Source organism: Pleurodeles waltl, chromosome 10 (assembly GCF_031143425.1).
Source record: "Pleurodeles waltl isolate 20211129_DDA chromosome 10, aPleWal1.hap1.20221129, whole genome shotgun sequence".
NCBI lineage: Eukaryota > Metazoa > Chordata > Amphibia > Caudata > Salamandridae > Pleurodeles > Pleurodeles waltl.
In genome coordinates this window covers 106,261,683-106,287,046 of record NC_090449.1, presented here as the reverse complement: position 1 = coordinate 106,287,046, position 25,364 = coordinate 106,261,683, and the positions used below count along the sequence as shown (strand labels likewise).

General features: G+C 45.1%; 1 protein-coding gene across 2 annotated transcripts in view; it reads left to right on the top strand.

Annotated features, from left to right (window-relative positions):
* UBE2I (ubiquitin conjugating enzyme E2 I) overlaps positions 1 to 20,629 on the top strand; it is a 115,946-nt gene extending 95,317 nt beyond the window's left edge. For both annotated transcript variants that reach the window (XM_069209882.1, XM_069209883.1), the window contains one exon: positions 19,958 to 20,629. In XM_069209882.1, the coding sequence (XP_069065983.1) occupies positions 19,958 to 20,021 (64 nt within the window). In that variant the 3' untranslated portion in view covers positions 20,022 to 20,629. The remainder of the gene's footprint in view (positions 1 to 19,957) is intronic.
* The last annotated feature ends 4,735 nt before the right edge of the window (positions 20,630 to 25,364 follow it).

The following is a 25,364-nucleotide window of genomic DNA, read 5'->3' as shown; positions in this document are numbered from 1 at the left end:
CTGCACCCGGCCGCCCCCGCGCTGCTGAGGGTGAAATTTCTGTGTGGGCTTGTGTCCCCCCCGGTGCCCTACAAAACCCCCCCTGGTCTGCCCTCCGAAGACGCGGGTACTTACCTGCAAGCAGACCGGAACCGGGGCACCCCCTTCTCTCCATTCTAGCCTATGTGTTTTGGGCACCACTTTGAACTCTGCACCTGACCGGCCCTGAGCTGCTGGTGTGGTGACTTTGGGGTTGCTCGGAACCCCCAACGGTGGGCTACCTTGGACCAAGAACTAAGCCCTGTAAGTGTCTTACTTACCTGGTTAACCTAACAAAAACTTACCTCCCCTAGGAACTGTGAAAATTGCACTAAGTGTCCACTTTTAAAACAGCTATTTGTGAATAACTTGAAAAGTATACATGCAATTTTGATGATTTGAAGTTCCCAAAGTACTTACCTGCAATACCTTTCGAATGAGATATTACATGTAGAATTTGAACCTGTGGTTCTTAAAATAAACTAAGAAAAGATATTTTTCTATATAAAAACCTATTGGCTGGATTTGTCTCTGAGTGTGTGTACCTCATTTATTGTCTATGTGTATGTACAACAAATGCTTAACACTACTCCTTGGATAAGCCTACTGCTCGACCACACTACCACAAAATAGAGCATTAGTATTATCTCTTTTTACCACTATTTTACCTCTAAGGGGAACCCTTGGACTCTGTGCATGCTATTCCTTACTTTGAAATAGCACATACAGAGCCAACTTCCTACATTGGTGGATCAGCGGTGGGGTACAAGACTTTGCATTTGCTGGACTACTCAGCCAATACCTGATCACACGACAAATTCCAAAATTGTCATTAGAAATTGATTTTTGCAATTTGAAAAGTTTTCTAAATTCTTAAAAGACCTGCTAGGGCCTTGTGTTAGATCCTGTTTAGCATTTCTTTTAGAGTTTAAAAGTTTGTAAAAGTTTGAATTAGATTCTAGAACCAGTTGTAGATTCTTAAAAAGTATTCCAACTTTTAGAAGCAAAATGTCTAGCACAGATGTGACTGTGGTGGAACTCGACACCACACCTTACCTCCATCTTAAGATGAGGGAGCTAAGGTCACTCTGTAAAATAAAGAAAATAACAATGGGCCCCAAACCTACCAAAATACAACTCCAGGAGCTTTTGGCAGAGTTTGAAAAGGCCAACCCCTCTGAGGGTGGCAACTCAGAGGAAGAGGATAGTGACTTGGAGGAAAATTCCCCCCTACCAGTCCTATCTAGGGAGAACAGGGTCCCTCAAACCCTGACTCCAAAAATAATAGTCAGAGATGCTGGTTCCCTCACAGGAGAGACCAACACCTCTGAAATCACTGAGGATAGCCCCAGTGAAGAGGACATCCAGTTAGCCAGGATGGCCAAAAGATTGGCTTTGGAAAGACAGATCCTAGCCATAGAGAGGGAAAGAAAAGAGATGGGCCTAGGTCCCATCGATGGTGGCAGCAACTTAAATAGGGTCAGAGATTCTCCTGACATCCTAAAAATCCCCAAAGGGATTGTAACAAAATATGAAGATGGTGATGACATCACCAAATGGTTCACAGCTTTTGAGAGGGCTTGTGTAACCAGAAAAGTAAACAGATCTCACTGGGGTGCTCTCCTTTGGGAAATGTTCACTGGAAAGTGTAGGGATAGACTCCTCACACTCTCTGGAAAAGATGCAGAATCTTATGACCTCATGAAGGGTACCCTGATTGAGGGCTTTGGATTCTCCACTGAGGAGTATAGAATTAGATTCAGGGGGGCTCAAAAATCCTCGAGCCAGACCTGGGTTGATTTTGTAGACTACTCAGTAAAAACACTAGATGGTTGGTTAACTGGAAATGAAGTGTGTGACTATGTTGGGCTTTATAATTTGTTTATGAAAGAACACATTTTAAGTAACTGCTTCAATGAAAAGTTGCATCAGTATCTGGTAGACCTAGGTCCAATTTCTCCCCAAGAATTGGGAAAGAAGGCAGACCACTGGGTCAAGACTAGGGTAACCAAAACTTCCACTGGGGGTGACCAAAAGAAAGGGGTTACAAAAACTCCCCAGGAGAAAGTGGGTGACACTAGAAACAAAGAAAAAGAGTCCTCGGTAGGCCCCCAAAAACCAGAACAGGTGGGTGGGCCCCAAGACACAACCCAAAACAAAGGTTGGTACCAGGGTAAGAACTGGGATGCCACTAAGGCATGGTGCCACAACTGTAAACAGTCTGGGCACCACACCAAGGACAACTCTTGTCCCAAAAACAAACCCCAGAACAAAATTCCAGGGGTAACCAGTGTAGCCATGGGAGATGACTCCTCAGATGAGGAGGTCTTCATAGCCTTCAACTGGAAACAGGGCCCAACAGGTGAGTTGGAGATTCCAGAGGGAAGTAGACACTTCCACCACCTACTGGTGAATGGAATCCCAACCACTGCCCTGAGAGACACTTGTGCCAGTCACACTATTGTGCATGACAGGCTGGTGCTCTCAAACCAGTACATCCCAGGTGAGACTGCCAGGGTAAGAGTTAGCCTAGACAGGGTCACTAAGAGGCCTGTGGCTTTAGTGCCCATAGAAGTGGGTGGCACTCTTAGCTGGAGAAGGGTAGTAGTCAGTACAGACCTCCCCCTTGATTGTCTCCTTGGAAATGACTACCCAGAGGTTAGTCAGAGCTCAAGAGAGGAACTGGTCCAGTGCCAGTCCTCTCCCAAGGATTCTGGAAGTCCTGCCTCTGCAGTAAATGCAAGCAGGCCCCAGAAGAAGAAGAAAAGAAAACAGAGTAGGAAGGGTGGACAACCTTTAGCCAAGGTTACAGCAAGCCAAGGAGATTCTGCTCCAGTAGGGGAGAACTCCAAAAATGGCCCTGATAAAGTCCAACCTGACCCACAAGAAGTCCTGGCTAGTCAGGCAACTGTTAAACCTGAGTGGGTGGCTCCTCAGCTAACAGAAGAAAGAGTGGAAGAAGGGTGTTTACTACAAGATGTGGTAACCCCCCACTCCAATACATCAGACAGGCAACCTGAACCCAAAGAAGCCTGTAACTTAGCCCCTTCCCTTTTAGGTGAAGAGCTAAAGGTGTGGTTCTGGGCACTGACAGCTGTCAGTGGCCTCTGCTGGGTGTTAGCCTTTGTGGCTGCACTATCCTTGGCATGGTGGTCAGACCCCATGCCAAATAGCAAGTTAGGCCCCCTGACCCTGTTGGTCATGGTGGGGTTACTCCAGCTCTGGGTAACCTCTTTGGGTAAGCTAGGGATGACCCTGGCTAAGATAAGATTAGCAGAGGTGGATACCTCTAAACCCAAAATAAAAAGAATGGGTGGAGACATTGAAGAAGCAGACAAGAGGCAATTCAGACTAGGTCCTATCACTGTGGAAGTGGGTCAGTTCCCCAAAGGGAATGACCTGAACAGAAGGATGTAAGGCAGAGTAGGCCCTGCAACTAACCAGCCTATTTCTCCTACTCTTCCTCGCCTGACAGACTAGGAAGACTCTCCCAGCTTGGGCTGAGTCTCCTGGCCTGTGGGCTGGGGGGGGCTTGTGTAAAGAAATGGCTCCCTGTTGCAGTTACCCCCCACTTTTTTGCCTGATACTGATGCTGACTTGACTGAGAAGTGTGCTGGGACCCTGCTAACCAGGCCCCAGCACCAGTGTTCCTTCACCTAAAATGTACCATTGTATCCACAATTGGCACACCCTGGCATTCAGATAAGTCCCTTGTAACTGGTACTTCTAGTACCAAGGGCCCTGATGCCAAGGAAGGTCTCTAAGGGCTGCAGCATGTCTTAGGCCACCCTAGAGACCCCTCACTCAGCACAGACACACTGCTTACAAGCCTGTGTGTGCTAGTGAGAACAAAATGAGTAAGTCGACATGGCACTCCCCTCAGGGTGCCATGCCAGCCTCTCACTGCCTATGCAGTATAGGTAAGACACCCCTCTAGCAGGCCTTACAGCCCTAAGGCAGGGTGCACTATACCATAGGTGAGGGTACCAGTGCATGAGCACTGTGCCCCTACAGTGTCTAAACAAAACCTTAGACATTGTAAGTGCAGGGTAGCCATAAGAGTATATGGTCTGGGAGTCTGTTTTACACGAACTCCACAGCACCATAATGGCTACACTGAAAACTGGGAAGTTTGGTATCAAACTTCTCAGCACAATAAATGCACACTGATGCCAGTGTACATTTTAGTGTAAAATACACCACAGAGGGCACCTTAGAGGTGCCCCCTGAAACTTAACCAACTAGCTGTGTAGGCTGACTGGTTCCAGCAGCCTGCCACACTAGAGACATGTTGCTGGCCCCATGGGGAGAGTGCCTTTGTCACTCTGAGGCCAGTAACAAAGCCTGCACTGGGTGGAGATGCTAACACCTCCCCCAGGCAGGAGCTGTAACACCTGGCGGTGAGCCTCAAAGGCTCACCCCTTTGTCACAGCCCAGCAGGGCACTCCAGCTTAGTGGAGTTGCCCGCCCCCTCCGGCCACGGCCCCCACTTTTGGCGGCAAGGCTGGAGGGAACAAAGAAAGCAACAAGGAGGAGTCACTGGCCAGTCAGGACAGCCCCTAAGGTGTCCTGAGCTGAAGTGACTCTAACTTTTAGAAATCCTCCATCTTGCAGATGGAGGATTCCCCCAATAGGGTTAGGATTGTGACCCCCCTCCCCTTAGGAGGAGGCACAAAGAGGGTGTACCCACCCTCAGGGCAAGTAGCCATTGGCTACTAACCCCCCAGACCTAAACACGCCCTTAAATTTAGTATTTAAGGGCTACCCTGAACCCTAGAAAATTAGATTCCTGCAACTACAAGAAGAAGGACTGCCTAGCTGAAAAACCCCTGCAGAGGAAGACCAGAAGACGACAACTGCCTTGGCTCCAGAAACTCACCGGCCTGTCTCCTGCCTTCCAAAGATCCTGCTCCAGCGACGCCTTCCAAAGGGACCAGCGACCTCGACATCCTCTGAGGACTGCCCCTGCTTCGAAAAGACAAGAAACTCCCGAGGACAGCGGACCTGCTCCAAGAAAAGCTGCAACTTTGTTTCCAGCAGCTTTAAAGAACCCTGCAAGCTCCCCGCAAGAAGCGTGAGACTTGCAACACTGCACCCGGCGACCCCGACTCGGCTGGTGGCGATCCAACACCTCAGGAGGGACCCCAGGACTACTCTAAGACTGTGAGTACAAAAACCTGTCCCCCCTGAGCCCCCACAGCGCCGCCTGCAGAGGGAATCCCGAGGCTTCCCCTGACCGCGACTCTTTGAATCCTAAGTCCCGACACCTGGGAGAGACCCTGCACCCGCAGCCCCCAGGACCGGAAGGACCGGACTTTCACTGGAGGAGTGACCCCCAGGAGTCCCTCTCCCTTGACCAAGTGGAGGTTTCCCCGAGGAACCCCCCCCTTGCCTGCCTGCAGCGCTGAAGAGATCCCTAGATCTCCCATTGACTTCCATTACAAACCCGACGCTTGTTTCTACACTGCACCCGGCCGCCCCCGCGCTGCTGAGGGTGAAATTTCTGTGTGGGCTTGTGTCCCCCCCGGTGCCCTACAAAACCCCCCCTGGTCTGCCCTCCGAAGACGCGGGTACTTACCTGCAAGCAGATCGGAACCGGGGCACCCCCTTCTCTCCATTCTAGCCTATGTGTTTTGGGCACCACTTTGAACTCTGCACCTGACCGGCCCTGAGCTGCTGGTGTGGTGACTTTGGGGTTGCTCGGAACCCCCAACGGTGGGCTACCTTGGACCAAGAACTAAGCCCTGTAAGTGTCTTACTTACCTGGTTAACCTAACAAAAACTTACCTCCCCTAGGAACTGTGAAAATTGCACTAAGTGTCCACTTTTAAAACGGCTATTTGTGAATAACTTGAAAAGTATACATGCAATTTTGATGATTTGAAGTTCCCAAAGTACTTACCTGCAATACCTTTCGAATGAGATATTACATGTAGAATTTGAACCTGTGGTTCTTAAAATAAACTAAGAAAAGATATTTTTCTATATAAAAACCTATTGGCTGGATTTGTCTCTGAGTGTGTGTACCTCATTTATTGTCTATGTGTATGTACAACAAATGCTTAACACTACTCCTTGGATAAGCCTACTGCTCGACCACACTACCACAAAATAGAGCATTAGTATTATCTCTTTTTACCACTATTTTACCTCTAAGGGGAACCCTTGGACTCTGTGCATGCTATTCCTTACTTTGAAATAGCACATACAGAGCCAACTTCCTACAGGGAGGGTTTAGAGGTCAACCCACAGAAACCACAACCTCACAAACAAGGCCTACCTACCAGGGTCAATATCAAAGGGAAGGTTTTCGGGGGCAATTTAGAGGGGGCCAATTCCCAAAAAATAGAGAAATTCCAAGGCCCCAAAACCCCTCAAAATAAGCAGTGACTCACAAGTCACACACCCCCATCACATAACACCTGTGGGGGGAAGACAAGCCAATTTTACAAACTTTGGGAGGAAATAACAACAGACACTTGGGTCTTAGCAATTATCCAGCATGGTTATTGCATAGAATTTCGCCTATTCCCTCCAAACGTCCCACCGAAAACACACAATGTCAAAACAACATATAGATCTTCTAGGACTAGAAGTTCAAGCATTGCTACTCCGAGCCCAACACCAGATGGCGGACTGTGCACAGCATGTGAATCTGCAGCGACTAATGCCACGAACAGATGTACACTGGGTAAGTGACATTTTCTATATATATATATATATATATATATATATATATATATATTTATAATGTGTGTGTATATATATATATATATATATATATTTGTGTGTGTGTGTGTGTGTGTGTGTGTATATATATATATATGTGTGTGTGTGTGTGTGTGTGTGTGTGTGTGTGTGTATATATATATATATATATACACATGTTCGATGGCATGTGTAGCTGCAGATACATATGCTGTGCATTATCCTGCCATCTAGTGTTGGGCTCGGAGTGTTACAAGTTGTTTTTCTTCGAAGAAGTCTTTTCGAGTCACGAGACCGAGGGACTCCTCCCTTTCGGCTCCATTGCGCCTGGGCGTCGACTCCATCTTAGATTGTTTTCTTTCCGCCATCAGGTTCGGACGTGTTCCTCTTCGCTCCGTATTTCGGTTCGGAAAAGATAGTTAACCATCGGAAAATTCAACAGTGTTGTTTGCGCTCGGTACCGGGTTAGTGCTAGCACATCGACACCGAAGAAAGAAGAGAACCGGCAGCCCTTCGGGGCTTCCACTCCTCAGCGGGGCCTGGTCGGCCCGACCGCGTTCATCTTCAAACCTCATGGACCGGACCCCCTTCCGCTTCTGCCCCAACTGGCACGCAAATTATCCTTATACAGACCAACACTTGGGTCTGTAATCTGTGTTTGTCCCCCGAACACAAAGAGGATACTTGCGAGGCCGGTCGGGCATTTCGATCCAAGAAAACACTGCGAGATTGAGGAGCTCGAAGACTCCAGATGGCGTCGACCCCGATCGAGCACATCGACGTCGAAGAAGAGGAGAGATTCTCCACTCGAGATTCAAACTCGGACGAGTCAGAGTGAGCAGCCGAAGATGCAGCAAACCCTTTGTAAACCTGCCCCGGCAAAAACTCACTCCAAAATAATGAAGGCCAAGGGGACACCACCGGCAACAGGCCATGGCTTAACCCGAAAACACTGTGACCAAACATTGGCACCGAAAAAGGCCTCCCATCAGCCGAAGGCATCCGACTCCGGTTGAGATACCGGCTCCGACCAAACTCGACACCGAGAGTTCGGTACCCCGAAGGTCAAGAAGGTTTCCTCAGAGCCGAAAAAGACTGTCAAAGATTTCGGTGCCGAAACATGCAGCCTCGGAGCCGAAACCAGGCTCCTATACATAAGAACAAGGCCTTTCAAATCAATTACAAGGTCATAGATTTGAACAAGAACTGGGCATGGGAGAGCCAGACCATACCCAGAGGAGGTTGCATATACAAAAGGACACGGGGAGAATCCGGACTCTTCCTCCAATAAAGATGAAGCGCAAGCTTACATTCCAAGAAACAGAAATGCAGCCAAAAGCAAAAGTGGCTAAAGAAAAGACACCACCACGGTTCTCGCCACAGCAATCGCCACCACATTCGCCACATCTGTCCCCGGTAGCAACACCCCCAATGATGCAGTCACCAACACACACGGGGATGACCCGGATGCATGGGATTTGTATGATGCTCCGGTCTCAGACAATAGTCCTGATTGCTACCCGGCAAGGCCGTCACCACCTGGGGACAGCACTGCATACATGCAGGTGGTTTCAAGGGCAGCTACATTCCATAATGTAGCATTGCATGCAGAGCCCATAGAGGACGACTTTTTGTTCAACACCCTGTCATCTACTCACAGCCAATACCAAAGCTTTCCAATGCTGCCAGGCATGTTAAAACACGCCAAACAAGTGTTTCAGGACCCAGTAAAAGGCAGAGCCATCACGCCTAGGGTGGAGAAGAAATATAAACCTCCCCCTACTGACCCTGTATATATCACACAACAATTAACTCCTGATTCGGAGGTAGTGGGAGCAGCCCGGAAAAGGGCAAACTTCCAAACCTCAGGAGACGCACCACCGCCCGACAAGGAAAGTCGGAAATTCGATGCAGCAGGCAAGAGGGTGGCAGCACAGGCAGCCAATCAATGGCGAATTGCCAATTCTCAAGCTCTACTGGCTCGATACGACAGGGCACATTGGGATGAAATGCAACATCTCATTCAACACCTGCCCAAAGAGTTCCAGAAACGTGCCCAACAGGTTGTTGAGGATGGCCAAACTATCTCTAACAACCAAATACGGTTGGTTATGGACTCAGCAGACACGGCGGCAAGGACCGTAAACACGGCAGTAACTATTCGTAGACACGCATGGTTATGGACCTCTGGATTTAAGGCAGAAATCCAGCAGGCTGTGCTGAATATGCCATTCAACGAACAACAATTGTTTGGGCTGGAGGTGGATACGGCAATAGAAAAACTGAAAAAAGACACTGCCAAAGCCATGGGCGCGCTCTACTCCCCACAGAGCAGAGGCACTTTTAGGAAGCCGCAATTTAGAGGGGGGTTTCGTGCCCAAACCACAGAGCCTTCCACCTCACAAGTCAGACCCACATATCATGGCAAGTATCAGAGAGGAGGGTTTCGAGGACAATATAGGGGTGGACAGTTCCCTAAAACAAGAGGGAAATTCCAGAGCCCAAAAACCCCACAAACCAAACAGTGACTTCAATGTCACAAACCCCCACCACAAAACACCAGTGGGGGGGAGACTTACAGATTATTACCACAACTGGGAACACAACTACGGACGCGTGGGTCCTAGCCATTATCCAACATGGTTATTGCATAGAATTCCTACATTTGCCACCAGATGTGCCTCCAAGAGCACACAATATGTCCAAACAACACTTAGACCTGTTACAACTAGAAGTCCAAGCATTGTTATATAACGAAGCAATAGAACTAGTACCCAACCATCAAAAAGGAACAGGTGTTTACTCCCTGTATTTCCTAATTCCATAGAAGGACAAAACACTGAGACCCATATTAGACCTCAGAACACAATCTTTACATCAAATCAGATCACTTTCACATGGTGACACTTCAAGACGTGATTCCCTTGCTCAAACAACAGGACTACATGTCAACATTAGATCTCAAGGATGCTTATTTCCACATACCCATACATCCTTCCCACAGGAAATACTTAAGGTTTGTAATCCAAGGCGTGCATTACCATTTCAAAGTGTTACCGTTCGGGATAACAGCACCAAGGGTATTCACAAAATGCCTTGCAGTAGTAGCTGCTCATATCAGGAGACAGCACATGCACGTATTCCCTTACTTAGACGATTGGTTAATACAAACCAGCACTCAGCAACAGTGTCATCTACACACAAAATACGTCATAGAAACCCTACACAAACTAGGGTTCTCTATAAACTACCAAAAATCACATCTACAACCGTGTCAAATACAACAATACTTAGGAGCAACAATCAACACACAAGAGAGGATTGCCACTCCAAGTCCACAAAGGGTACAAGCCTTCCAAAATGTAATACTAAACATGTACCCAAACCAACACTATCAAGTGAGGTTTGTGATGAAACTCCTAGGCATGATGTCTTCATGCATAGCCATTGTCCCAAACGCAAGACTACACATGCGACCCTTACAACAGTGCCTAGCAACACAATGGACACAAGCACAGGGTCAACTTCAAGATCTAGTGTTGATAGACTGCCAAACACACTTCTCGCTTCAATGGTGGAATCCTATAAACTTAAACCAAGGGCGGCCATTCCAAGACCCAGTGCCTCAATACGTGATCACAACAGATACTTCCATGATGGGGTGGGGAGCACACCTCAACCAGCACAGTATACAAGGACAATGGGACGTTCAACAAAGGCAACTGCATATAAATCATTTAGAGCTGTTAGCAGTGTTTCTAGCATTAAAAGCATTTTAACCGCTAATAGTCCACAAACACATTCTTGTCAAAACAGACATGACAACAATGTATTACCTAAACAAACAAGGAGGGACACACTCATCACAACTGTCTCTTAGCACAAAAGATTTGGCATTGGGCGCTTCACAATCACATTCGCCTAATAGCACAGTACATCCCAGGGATTCAAAACCAGTTGGCCGACCATCTCAGTCGAGATCACCAACAGACACACGAATGGGAAATTCATCCCCAGATACTACAAACTTACTTTCTATGCTGGGGAACACCAGAAATAGACCTATTCGCAACAAAAGAAAACGTAAAATGCCAAAACTTAGCGTCCAGGTATCCACACCCTCAGTCCAAGGGCAATGCGTTATGGATGAGTTGGTCAGGTATATTTGCCTACTCTTTCCCCCTCTCCCACTCCTTCCTTATCTGGTAAACAAATCGAGTCAAAACAAACTCAAACTAATACTAATAGCACCAACATGGGCTCGCCAACCATGGTATACAACACTACTGGATCTGTCAGTAGTACCTCATATAAAACTACCAAACACACCAAATCTGTTAACTCAACATAAACCGATCAGACACCCGAACCCAGCATCACTCAATCTAACAATCTGGCTCCTGAAGTCTTAGAATTTGGATATTTAGACCTTACACAAGAATGTATGGAGGTCATTAAACAAGCTAGAAAACCAACTACAAGACCTTGTTACGCAAACAAATGGAAATGATTTGTTTATTACTGCCATAGTAATCAAATTCGACCACTACATGCTTCCGCCAAAAACGTTGTAAGCTACTTATTACACTTACAAAAATCTAACCTAGCATTTTCTTCCATTAAAATACATCTCCCAGCAATATCTGCCTATCTACAGATTACACATTCAACATCACTCTTTAGAATCCCAGTCATCAAAGCATTTATGGAGGGTTTAAAAATAATCATACCCCCGAGAACACCACCAGTTCCCTCGTGGAACCTCAATATTGTATTGACACGACTCATGGGTCCACCATTTGAACCCATGCACTTTTGTGAGATGCAATACTTAACCTGGAAAGTAGCCTTCCTAATAGCTATCACATCTCTTAGAGTAAGTGAAATACAAGCATTTACTATAAAAGGACCCTTTATACAGATGCATAAAGTGGTTCTCTGTACAAATCCCAAATTCTTGCCAAAATTTATATCACTGTTCCACCTAAACCAAACAGTGGAACTCCCAGTCTTTTTTCCACAACCAGACTCAGTAGCTGAAAGATCCTTACATACGTTGGACATTAAAAGAGCACTAATGTATTACATTGATAGAACAAAACAGTTTCGCAAAACAAAACAATTGTTTGTAGCCTTCCAAAAACCTCATGCAGGAAATCCAATATCCAAACAAGGCATTGCCAGATGGATAGTGAAATGTATTCAGACCTGCTATATTAAAGCAAAAAGAGATCTACCTATTACACCAAAGGCGCACTCCACTAGGAAGAAAGGCGCCACAATGGCCTTTCTAGGAAATATACCTATGACAGAAATCTGTAAGGCAGCTACATGGTTTACGCCTCATACATTCACAAAACATTACTGTGTAGATGTGTTAACAACACAACAAGCCACAGTAGGACAGGCTGTATTACGAACATTATTTCAGACAACTTCAACTCCTACAGGCTAAGCCACTGCTTTTGGGGAGATAACTGCTTACTAGTCTATGCACAGCATGTGTCTCTGCAGCTACACATGCCATTGAACGGAAAATATCACTTACCCAGTGTACATCTGTTCGTGGCATGAGACGCTGCAGATTCACATGCGCCCTCCCGCCTCCCCGGGAGCCTGTAGCCGTTTGTTGATAAAACTTGTACATTTGTAAATATATACTATTTTTATACACATTATGTACATACATACTTACTCCATTGCATGGGCACCTTTACTATATACACAACTCCTACCTCACCCTCTGTGGGGAAAACAATCTAAGATGGAGTCGACGCCCATGCGCAATGGAGCCGAAAGGGAGGTGTCCCTCGGTCTCGTGACTCAGACTTCTTCGAAGAAAAACAACTTGTAACACTCCGAGCCCAACACTGGATGGCAGGATAATGCACAGCATACTCTCTCTCTTGTTCTTTCTCAGTCTTGTTCTCTCTTGATCTGTCTTTCTCTCGCGCGCTTGTTTGTTCTCTCGCGCGCTTGTTTGTTCTCTCGCGCGCTTGTTTGTTCTCTCGCGCGCTTGTTTGTTCGGCAGGTCCTTTTAAACCGATTATCGCATCAGTGCACCCTGCTCAGACGTGGCTCTGTGATGCATGTCTCAGCCCAGCAAATAAGTGTGGAACGCAATGGAATAGTTAGGATGCGCTAGCTAGGGCAAGCTTTAACTTTAAGCATCTTTGTTCACCTACAAAAACCTGCTTTCCTCTGCTGTGCTTGCCACATATGATAGACTTTTAGCGTAGTCCTGAATGCAAGCACTTATTAGTAGCCGACATGCAGTGAATGGAACATTTAGAGTTCTAGCCTACGTTTGAGTTGGAATTAATAAGTGGCCACCTAGCAAAGTATCCTTTCTGCCCTGGGGAAGAGGGGGCAGTGTGTCACCCTGGATTTTTGTGGCAGGATGGAAACTATAGCATTAAGGCAAGTGGTGTTTGATAACGAGCACAGTCACTGTCAGAAACACCTTTTGACACTGGTCAGAGCAGTGCCTTCATCTGCTGGTGCCGCTTGACGCCGGTTCAGGCGAAAGCATCTCCAGGTACACACTCAGTGGTGTCTAAAGACATTGGGTCCTGTCGTATTGGGCAAATGTAGAGAATGAATTGACTACCAGTGGCTCCATAAATAGGTGATTCTGCATTTGGGACCTCGTGGTAAATTACTCCTGCAGTTGGTTTGACTGTTGAGCTGCCCCCACCAACAAAACAAAAAAGTTTCCCTTTTTAATAAGGTTCGTCACAGATGAGCAGAAGACTGAGTTTGCTCTTTGAGAACTCGGAGTAAATCCCCCACCCCACCCCTTCCCTTTCCAAACCATGGTACTACTTGTACTGTGTTTAAACTAAAGGAAATCCCTTTCAGCTTTTTGTTAATAAACGTCCTGCTATCCCGCACTGTTTTTGTTCTTTCAAGAACACTCGTGTTCGATGGCATCTGTCGCTGTAGATACACATGGTATGCATGAGCTCGCCATCTGGTGTTGGGTCGGAGTGTTACAAGTTGTTTTTCTTCGAAGAAGTGTTTTCGAGTCACGGGACCGAGTGACTCCACCTTCTGTGCTCATTGCGCATGGGCGTCGACTCCATCTTCGATTGTTTTCTTTCCGCCATCGGGTTCGGACGTGTTCCTGTCGCTCCGAGTTTCGGAACGGAAAGTTAGCTGAAGACGGAAGATTTTCGACGGTATCGTTGCGATCCGGTTAGAGATAGACACATACGACGACGCGTTCAACATCGAAGCGCCTCGGTGCCCTTCGGGGTAGATTTCGGCACCCCGTCGGGGCCTAGTCGGCCCGACCGCGTGGAGGACAACGCCGATGGATCGGACCCCGTTTCGATTCTGCCCCGAATGCCACAACAAATATCCTTATACGGACCTACACTCGGTCTGTAATCTGTGCCTGTCACCCGAGCACAGCGAAGAATCCTGTGAGGCCTGTCGGGCGTTCCGGTCCCGAAAAACTCTGCGCGACCGTCGAGCGAGAAGACTCCAGATGGCGTCCACGCCAAAAGAGCGTCCACAGTTCGAGACAGAAGAGGAACAGGAGGAATCCTTTTCCATCCAGGATTCAGACTCCGACGAGCTACACTCTACAAGAACTGTGAGTAAGACGTCGAGATCAAACCTTAAAAAAGGAAAGAAGGCCCAGGGGACGCCACTGCCAACCGGCCATGGCTCCACCCAAATTCTCGGTGACCAACAATCGGCACCGAAAAAGGCCCATTCAGTGTCGAGATCGTCCGACTTCGGTCGAGACACCGGCACGCAGCCTCCTCGGGACCGAGAGAGTGCTAAACAGAAGCATCGACACCGAGAGTTCGGTGTCGACACCGATCGACGCCGAGACAGTGGCGCCGAAGACCATAGAGGCCAAGAATTTTCGGCACAGAAAAAGAGGAAGGTTACCTCGGAGCCGAAAAAACAATCGACAGGGCTTTCGGAGCCGAAAAAAGCGACATCAGACCCTGTTTCTGGCTCCTATACCGAAGAGCATTCTATGTCTTCTCAAATGAAGAAACATAGATTTGAACAAGAACTGCAATCCACTGACGTGGATCACACGCAAAAGCGTATCTTTATTCAGCAGGGGACTGGGAAGATCAGTACCCTCCCACCTGTCAAACGAAAGAGAACGCTTCAGTTTACTCCTCAGCAACAAACAACACAAAAGGTAACACCTCCTCCCTCGCCTCCACCTGTAACTCCGGCTTCGCCAACTTACACCCCGTCACATTCGCCAGCTCACACCGCCATGAGCCACGACGACCAAGATCAGGATGCGTGGGACTTGTACGACGCACCAGTGTCTGATAACAGCCCAGACACATACCCAACTAGGCCATCACCACCGGAAGACAGCACAGCCTACTCGCAAGTGGTGGCTAGAGCAGCTCTATTCCATAATGTGGAACTACACTCGGAACAAGTAGAGGATGATTTTTTATTTAACACCCTCTCCTCAACCCACAGCTCCTACCAAAGCCTGCCGATGCTCCCAGGCATGCTACGCCATGCAAAGGACATTTTCAAGGAGCCAGTTAAAAGTAGGGCAGTGACGCCTAGGGTGGACAAAAAGTATAAGGCGCCTCCTACGGACCCTGTCTTCATCACCTCTCAGCTGCCACCAGACTCTGTGGTGGTAGGGGCTGCCAGAAAACGGGCAAACTCACACACTTCTGGGGATGCACCTCCCCCAGATAAAGAAAGTAGGAAGTTCGATGCAGCCGGGAAGAGGGTTGCTGTCCAAGCAGCAAACCAGTGGCGCATCGCAAATTCACAAGCGCTGCTAGCGCGATACGACAGAGCCCACTGGGATGAGATGCAGCATCTCATTGAACATCTCCCAAAAGATCTGCAAAAAAGAGCAAAACAGGTTGTTGAGGAGGGTCAAAACATTTCCAACAATCAAATACGCTCCTCCATGGATGCAGCAGACACGGCCGCAAGAACCATTAATACGTCGGTTACCATCCGTAGGCACGCATGGCTCAGAACGTCTGGATTCAAGCCAGAAATTCAACAGGCAGTGCTTAACATGCCAGTAAACGAGAAACTTCTGTTCGGTCCGGAGGTCGACACAGCTATAGAAAAGCTCAAGAAGGACACTGACACTGCCAAGGCCATGGGCGCACTCTACTCCCCGCAGAGCAGAGGATCTTATAACACCTTCCGCAAAACACCTTTTAGAGGAGGGTTTCGGGGTCAGGCCACACAAGCTAGCACCTCACAGTCCGCACCGCCCACCTACCAGGGACAGTACAGGGGAGGTTTTCGGGGCCAGTATAGAGGGGGGCAATTCCCTAGGAATAGGGGAAGATTTCAAAGCCCCAAAACCACTACCAACAAGCAGTGACTCACATGTCACACACCCCTCCCACACAACACCAGTGGGGGGGAGGATACGTCAATATTACGAAGCATGGGACAAAATAACTACAGACACATGGGTCCTAGCAATTATCCAGCATGGTTATTGCATAGAATTCCTGCAATTCCCTCCAGACATACCACCAAAATCACAAAATTTAACAAAATACCATTCACAGCTTCTAGAGATAGAAGTTCAAGCACTACTGCAAAAAAATGCAATAGAATTAGTACCAAGCACACAAATAAACACAGGAGTTTATTCACTGTACTTCTTGATACCAAAAAAGGACGAAACACTGAGACCAATTCTAGACCTCAGAGTAGTAAACACATTCATCAAATCAGACCACTTTCACATGGTCACACTACAAGAAGTGTTACCATTGCTCAAAAAACACGACTACATGACAACCCTAGACCTCAAGGACGCATATTTCCATATACCAATACATCAATCACACAGGAAATATCTAAGGTTTGTATTCAAAGGAATACATTACCAATTCAAAGTATTGCCTTTTGGTTTAACAACCGCTCCAAGAGTATTCACAAAATGCCTAGCAGTAGTCGCTGCACACATCAGAAGGCAGCAAATACATGTGTTCCCGTATCTAGACGACTGGCTAATCAAAACCAGTTCGCTCACACAATGCTCAAACCACACAAATCAAGTCATACAAACCCTCTACAAACTAGGGTTCACCGTCAACTTTGCAAAATCAAACATTCTGCCAAGCAAAGTACAGCAATATCTAGGAGCCATAATAGACACGACAAAAGGAGTAGCAACGCCAAATCCACAAAGGATCCACAATTTCAACAGGGTCATTCAACACATGTCTCCAAACCAAACAATACAAGCAAGAACAATACTACAGCTCCTAGGCATGATGTCCTCATGCATAGCCATTGTCCCAAACGCAAGACTGCACATGAGGCCCTTACAACAGTGCCTAGCCTCACAGTGGTCTCAAGCACAGGGTCACCTTCTAGATCTGGTGTTGCTAGACCGCCAAACTTACCTCTCGCTTCTATGGTGGAACAGTATAAATTTAAACATAGGGCGGCCTTTCCAAGACCCAGTGCCAGAGTACGTAATAACAACAGATGCTTCCATGACAGGGTGGGGAGCACATCTCAATCAACACAACATAAGAGGACAATGGAACATACATCAAACAAAACTGCATATAAATCATCTAGAATTATTAGCAGTTTTTCAAGCACTAAAAGCTTTCCAACCAATCATAACCCACAAATACATCCTTGTCAAAACAGACAACATGACAACGATGTATTATCTAAACAAACAAGGAGGAACACATTCAACGCAGTTAAGCTTGTTAGCTCAAAAAATATGGAAGTGGGCAATCCACCATCAGATTGGTCTAATAGCACAGTTTATTCCGGGGATCCAGAATCAGCTGGCAGACAATCTCTCTCGAGATCACCAGCAAGTCCACGAATGGGAAATCCACCCACAGATTCTGTACACCTACTTCACACTCTGGGGAACACCACAAATAGACTTATTTGCAACAAAAGAGAACGCAAAATGCCAAAACTTCGCGTCCAGATACCCACACAAGCAATCCCAAGGCAATGCCCTATGGATGAACTGGTCAGGAATATTTGCTTACGCTTTTCCTCCTCTCCCTCTCCTTCCTTACCTAGTAAACAAATTGAGTCAAAACAAACTCAAACTCATTTTAATAGCACCAACTTGGGCAAGACAACCCTGGTACACAACACTGCTAGATCTGTCTGTAGTACCACACATCAAACTGCCCAACAAACCAGATCTGTTAACGCAACACAACCAACAGATCAGACACCCGGACCCAGCATCGCTGAATCTAGCAATCTGGCTCCTGAAATCCTAGAATTCGGACACTTACAACTTAGCCAAGAGTGTATGGAAGTCATAAAGCAGGCCAGAAGGCCATCCACTAGACACTGCTACGCAAGTAAGTGGAAAAGATTTGTTTGGTACTGCCATCATAATCAGATACAACCGCTAGATGCAACTCCAAAACATATAGTAAATTACTTGCTCCATTTACAAAAAGCAAAGCTAGCCTTCTCTTCTATTAAAATACACCTTGCAGCAATATCTGCATACCTGCAAACTACCTATTCAACTTCCTTGTATAGGATACCAGTTATCAAAGCATTTATAGAAGGGCTTAAAAGAATTATACCACCAAGAACACCACCTGTTCCTTCATGGAACCTAAACGTGGTTCTAACAAGACTCATGGGCCCACCTTTCGAACCCATGCACTCTTGCGGAATACAATTCCTAACCTGGAAAGTTGCCTTTCTCATCGCCATTACATCTCTAAGAAGAGTAAGTGAAATTCAAGCGTTCACAACACAAGAGCCTTTTATACAAATACATAAAAATAAGGTCGTCCTACGACCTAATCCAAAATTTTTACCAAAAGTTATTTCACCATTCCATCTAAATCAAACGGTAGAACTACCAGTATTTTTCCCACAGCCAGATTCTGTGGCTGAAAGAGCACTACATACATTAGATGTCAAAAGAGCATTAATGTACTACATTGACAGAACAAAGAACATCAGAAAAACTAAACAGCTATTTATTGCATTCCAAAAACCTCATGCAGGTAACCCAATATCAAAACAAGGTATAGCCAGATGGATAGTTAAATGCATCCAAATCTGCTACCTTAAAGCAAAAAGACAACTGCCCATTACTCCCAGGGCACATTCAACAAGGAAAAAAGGTGCTTCAATGGCCTTTTTAGGAAACATCCCAATGCAGGAAATATGTAAGGCAGCCACTTGGTCTACGCCTCACACATTCACCAAACACTACTGTATAGATGTGCTATCCGCACAACAAGCTACAGTAGGTCAAGCTGTATTAAGAACTCTATTTCAGACAACTTCTACTCCTACAGGCTAAACCACCGCTTATGGGGAACTAACTGCTTACTAGTCTATGCATACCATGTGTATCTACAGCGACAGATGCCATCGAACTGAAAATGTCACTTACCCAGTGTACATCTGTTCGTGGCATCAGTCGCTGAGATTCACATGGACCCACCCACCTCCCCGGAAGCCTGTAGCAGTTCAGAAGTTACCTTCAATTTTGTACATTTGTATATATTACTTAATCCTTTAATAGGTACATACTTACATTTTTCATTGCGCGGGCACTATTACTATAGTACAACTCCTACCTCACCCTCTGCGGGGAAAACAATCGAAGATGGAGTCGACGCCCATGCGCAATGAGCACAGAAGGTGGAGTCACTCGGTCCCGTGACTCGAAAACACTTCTTCGAAGAAAAACAACTTGTAACACTCCGACCCAACACCAGATGGCGAGCTCATGCATACCATGTGAATCTCAGCGACTGATGCCACGAACAGATGTACACTGGGTAAGTGACATTTTCAATTCATTGCCTTTTGCTCAGGTACAGACCATGGCTATAAAAGACTTTTACTTGACCATTTTCTTTCAATCGAGGAGATTATTGCAGTTACGTGTTTTTTTTTTTTTTTTTTAAAGATCTGTTAAGCTAATCGGTGTCAATTAAGTGTTGCATTATGTGAGGTGTTCTGTATTTGATACTTAAGATTTAAAACTCGCTCTGGTCAACAGAAACCTTGCTACCCGTTAGCAGAGAAAGATTACTTAACATCTTTGCTGGATCAATATATGGCCTATCAGGTAACCGTAGACTGGAACTGTTTCAAGCTCTCAATTATACTTTTTGTTTCAGTATTCTTTCTCACTTCTTACGTTCGTAATATTACTGTTACATTGGATTTGTTTTTTATTTTTGGTCTGGTTCGAATTTAATATATTTTCTTTTGTCAGCCAAAACAGAGTGGAATACGAAAAGAGGGTTCGAGCACAAGCCAAGAAGTTTGCTCCTTCATAAACACCATTGTGGCATCTTACAAAAAAAAAACCTTAAAAAAAGGAAGGGATTGGTTTGGCAAGAACTTGTTTACAAACATTTTGCAAAATCTAATGATGCTATGTACAATTAATAGTCACTTAGGGGAGGGGGGTCATGTGTGCCATTTTCCATTTTCGCCACTTGTATACAGTTCTAAATTTGCTGAATTGCCCCCAGTTTTTTCATACAGGGTCTCTTCCTTCGGTCTTTTGTATTTTTGATTGTTATGATGTAAAACTTGCTTTTATTTTAATATTGATGTCAGTATTTCAACTGCTGTAAAATTATAAACTTTTATACTTCTATAAATTCACTAGTACCTATAGTTTATTTTGCCATCTGATGCAGGCATGCTTTAAAATGTTTAGAACTCTATTTAGCCTCTAGCTGGCTGTATGAAAAAGAAACCCATTATCTCTACCCCCTCCTCTCCCAACATTTTGTCTGTCTAAAAATTAGGTTGTATTGCTTAAAAGCCCCAGAGATCCAAAGTCGGCCGGCATCTTGCTTCTGCGTCACTTCCTTTTTGTGTTTATATGGCGTTTTGTCTGTGTTGCTGTTTAGAGTAAATAAACTGTTTATATAAAGTTTTTGTTTCATTATATTCTTTAGTGACTGTGAAGGGAGAAAGCCTTCTAGGCTAAAAATCTTAATATGTACAGCATTTTGTAAAAGCTTATGATGATTGATGTTATGTACTTATGTTTTCAAGGACAACTGCTTGTCACCTCACTTAATGTAGGTGAAGACATTTGTTCAGTATCTTGTATTTAAAAAGAAACAGATGCTAACCAAAAGATTGGTAAGTGTCTCATTAATTAATTGTATTAACGGTGTAAGAATTAGGTTCAGATTTTCCATGAGCACTGTACCTATTGATAAGACTAATAAAACAAGTCCATCTGACCTAGTAAATCTGAATCGGTTTGAAAACATGATTCTTCCTTACTTTTACAGCACTGTATATATTTTGCTGCAATGACAGCTAACTTTAAATAAAGTTTTGTATTTTAAGTGGACGTTACTTCAACATTTAGCAAGAAGGATGTGTGAGGTGAATAACTTCATGTTTGAGCACAACTCGTACTGTATTTTTGGTACTCATGGACCCTCTAGTGGAACATGACGGAGTACAGTGAATGAAATGGACACAAATTGGAGAATAAACTTAGTTTAAGTTTGAAAAAGAGAAGTGATGGTCTTGTAACTGCTTCAGCTATTTGGTTAACTAGCTGTGAAAAACAGATGGGATATTATCTCTTTAAGACGTAACTGCAATGTGTTCCTGTGCTTGCTGTAAATATAATTTAGTGGACATGTACTAATAGTGTTTCTTCTTCCTCCCCGAGCTCCTCCACAGTACAGCAGTGTATATACTTAAAGCCAGCGCTAGTAAAGTGGGACAAATATATGTTGTGACAAAGTGTGGTTTGTATAATATCTGAACTGGTGTAAATGTACCACGGTGGCCATAAGGCTAAACAGTTCATGGTGAATGTGTGACTATACTGTGGTACATCTTTGAGTGGTCCTCAGCCAAGTGGTGATAAAAGACCTTCTATAATTCATCATTCAAAGTTTAGGCTGTGTTTTATCACAGTTGACAACTAGATTGAATCGGCTAAAAGTGACTTAAATAAAAGCCTAACTTATAGATCACAGCTGGTTTATTTCAGTGAGTGTTTAAACAAGCTTTACCCCCAGACGACAACACAGTTGGTAATGCTTCTCATTGCGCAGCATATTCCCCTGGTTATAATTATACAATGCGTTGGTTAAGTACTCCATGCTGCTGAAGTGGTGCTTAGGTGGGAAGCAGCATGTACTGGAGCACCCATTAAGTACCTCGCTCCAACGGGGGAGGATAGTACATCACCACTTTGGGTACTGTAGGAGGAGCCGAGCCACCTAATGCACCTACTGATCTGCTCTACATATGTTTCAGGATGTCAAAAGTCACTTGGAGGCCTTAAATGCTGAGACGCAAGCCTTGATAGGGGCCGTCCCTGATCTTCGAACCACCAAGAACAAGGTTTTTGACTAGGGGCACAGTTTGTGGCTCAGCACTGGGAGATTACATAAAGTGCTGAAACAGTGGCCTTACCATGCCTTCTGCTCTATAGAGATAAGCCGTAAATATTCCATCACCCAATTCTTTTGCCTCTAAAGTGGTAGTGGAGATGGTTGTTGATGGCAAAAAAAAAGTGTTAGGAGTACTACTTTGGGAAAATCTACTGGACGGCCTTAGGCTCTTTATTTTGAGATATAGATAGATAGATATCTATCTTCGATTTTCTTGTGCCTTTTTCTTCCCACCTAAAGTTACCATGAGAGCAGCCAGGAGTTGGGATCTTGAAAGTCGCGGACTACAGTTCTCAGTGGCTGGCTAGTGCCATGAGGAGGCCTGCTCTTTGGACTTTGGGTGCCTGCTTTGGTAGGAGGCACAGAAGTCTTGATTTGGCCTGAAGTACCAAAAGCAGATGGGTTGGAGGATCCATAATCAACATCTACACCTCATGTTCCTACAAGACTTAAAGCCTTATGTCGTAGGGTGGGACACTGTACTGGATAAAATGTCTGTGAGGGAAAACTCCTTGAAGAGAGTGAGCACTGGATCTGTGCTGAAAGGGACCGGGAAAAAGTAGTTACTCCGGGATGACCTCTATCTGGTTTCAGTGACGAAAGCTGATGCCACTTCTGGCGTCCATACAAAACTAGCACCTTCTACAGGCCATGTCAGATCTTTGAAGTTTCTGGCTACAGTCTGGTGCCTGGGATTAGTCTACAGATGAGGAATCTGCAGGTAGATGGAGTCTAGCTATCCTCGCACTACAGCATTCTATAACTAAAAGCACACGTAATATGGCGGTTTCTCAGAAACCACAATAGTATAACAAATACATCACATCTCTCCCTTTTTATATAACAGCAAAAACATTCTATGCAAAAAGAAAAAGGCACAATAATGCATCTAATAAACACAGAAAAGTGTGCCATATGACAATAGTGGTTGGATAGATTCAACTCACTGTCTCAATCAGCTGACGAAGTAATCCTGCCATTTCACAGGTTTAATCAGTGTGTTCAGCTCTACTAATAGTGTTGCCTATAATTTTATCCATCCCCAAATTAGATTCTGCTGGATAATCTTATATCACAATTTGTTCCCTTAATAGACCCTTGATTATTCTGATTTTGTTGCCATTCCTCATCAAATTTTACAATTTATTTTCCTATTTGTGTGATCCAGGAAATAGGATGGCAGGGTGGAATTACCAGATTACTCCCACTCCTCCATACACAAGGATATCGAATTGAGATGCCACACCATACTATCACTTAACTGTACAGAATTACAAATGAGGAACTTGAGCCAGGGTTTTTTTTTGGGGAGGGGGGGGGGAATAAAGAAAATAATAATCTCACTGGAAAAAAAGCAGATGTTTTTAGTAAAACTGTGGAGGAGATAGATACACATTTTAGGCCAACAGTTTGCGTGGCCATTGATTTCTATAAATTCTATCACAGAAAAGCATATAGTCTCTTTAGTCCTGATGGTACTGCTTGCAGTTGGTAAAATGAGTGTCCTGCTAAGGTACTGGATATGTAGACACCTCAATCTTGACATATACTTCCTTTTTAGGTAGTGATAACCTACCTGTAAGGAAACAAGCTTTTTGCAGGTTCTCTCCACCCCTATTTGGACTACTAGATGCTGGTTTTTCGACTTTGAGAGTGCACTGAGGCCTGCTAAATAGACCTTTGTGCAAGTGTTCTGACCCCTTGCATTAGGTATGTCAAATTGGATGTTCCCAGTTTGCAAGTACCGACTTAATGTGTGTTTCAAGTATTTGGTATCCATGGCATTGACCCAAGGCATGTAAGGCAGAGAGTCCACTCAAAGCTGCAACAATGGTGTGCCAACTTGTGTGTGACAAAGTACAAAATGGTTCTTAGCCTGCCACTGCAGACTGGAAAAAACATGTAACACTGCAAGTTTGACTTTTCCATTACTTCTAATTGCAAAAGTCTTTCCTAAGGAAGGCTGATAGGGTTCTATGGCAGGGAGCTGTGAATGATTAAATAGCATATATATTTTTCATGTATCGTATCGGCAACACTTTGCAATTGTTGTTTTGCTGGGGAAAAGTTAGTAGCCCCAATTTTAACACCGAGTTACTGACCAAAATCCCAACCTGACTAACTTCTGAAGGGGATTACCTAACTGGGCACTGTAAGGTATGAAATTATTTGTAACACTAAACCTGGTGTGATACCCAAGTCAAGATTGTCACAATTAAAGTTCTGCAACCTTTAGAAAGTTGTACTCTGAGACCCAGCTCGTTCAGTGGCCTTACAATACAATGGTCCTGGCTATCAGACAGCTTTCTGTCCCCCCTGGGGAGGGGTGTGAACGACTCCCAGGTCTGCACTGTCTTATGGACTGCACCTGCTGCACTTTGGGATAGCGAAGTTTGAATTGTGTCCATGACAGCCCCAGACCAATGCAAAGACTCCAAGGATCAATTGGCTGACCCCTTTGGAACCAGCTCCAGTGACTAAAGAGCTGAACAAGCCCAAACCGGCAAGTTGGTAGCCATACAGAAGTTTTTCCTCTGGATGCCAAAAGTGAAGATCCTAGATGGCAAAAAGATGCACGAGAGTAATGGACCTGGGACTCATCAGTCCGGATTGGTTTCCCAAGAAGTAAACAAACCCCCCACCAAAAGACTTTACCCAAACTGTGGTGCAAGGAGACCAGTAGCTCAGCATTGGCTGGTCAGCTACTGTATCAAAAAGGACTTTGTGGTACCCCGACCTCTTTGGCTAAAGTTGCTCCACATCACCTATGGACTGTGGAATCGCCACGAAGGCACCCCAGTCAACCGTACCTCAACCCGAACGTCCTTAAGCATCTTTTAATTCTGCATTCCTGGCATCAGGACCACTCCATTATAGTTTATGGCAGTCGTTCTTTAAAAGCTAGTACTGGACTGAAAAAGGCCCTGGTGGCCAGGTAACTGTTCAAGGGGATCCTTACTGGCCCCCTAGACCTCTATCCTGTCAGGTTTGGTCGGCCAAGCCTGGCAGGAGTAGTCTAACTTTTAAAAAGTTTACAAACCTTTTGTTATCTAGTGCTTGTTTTTAGATTGTGGTTACATTTAAAAATGATAGTCTATGTCTCTGGAACTCTCTAGTGGATTTTGCTCATCAGGGTCTCTAAAAATTCATTAAAATGTACTCTATTTTTTTTTTTTAAACATATAAATTGGTGTCTAATTTATTTTGTGTTGCGTGACGTTTATTCTGTTATTTGGTGCT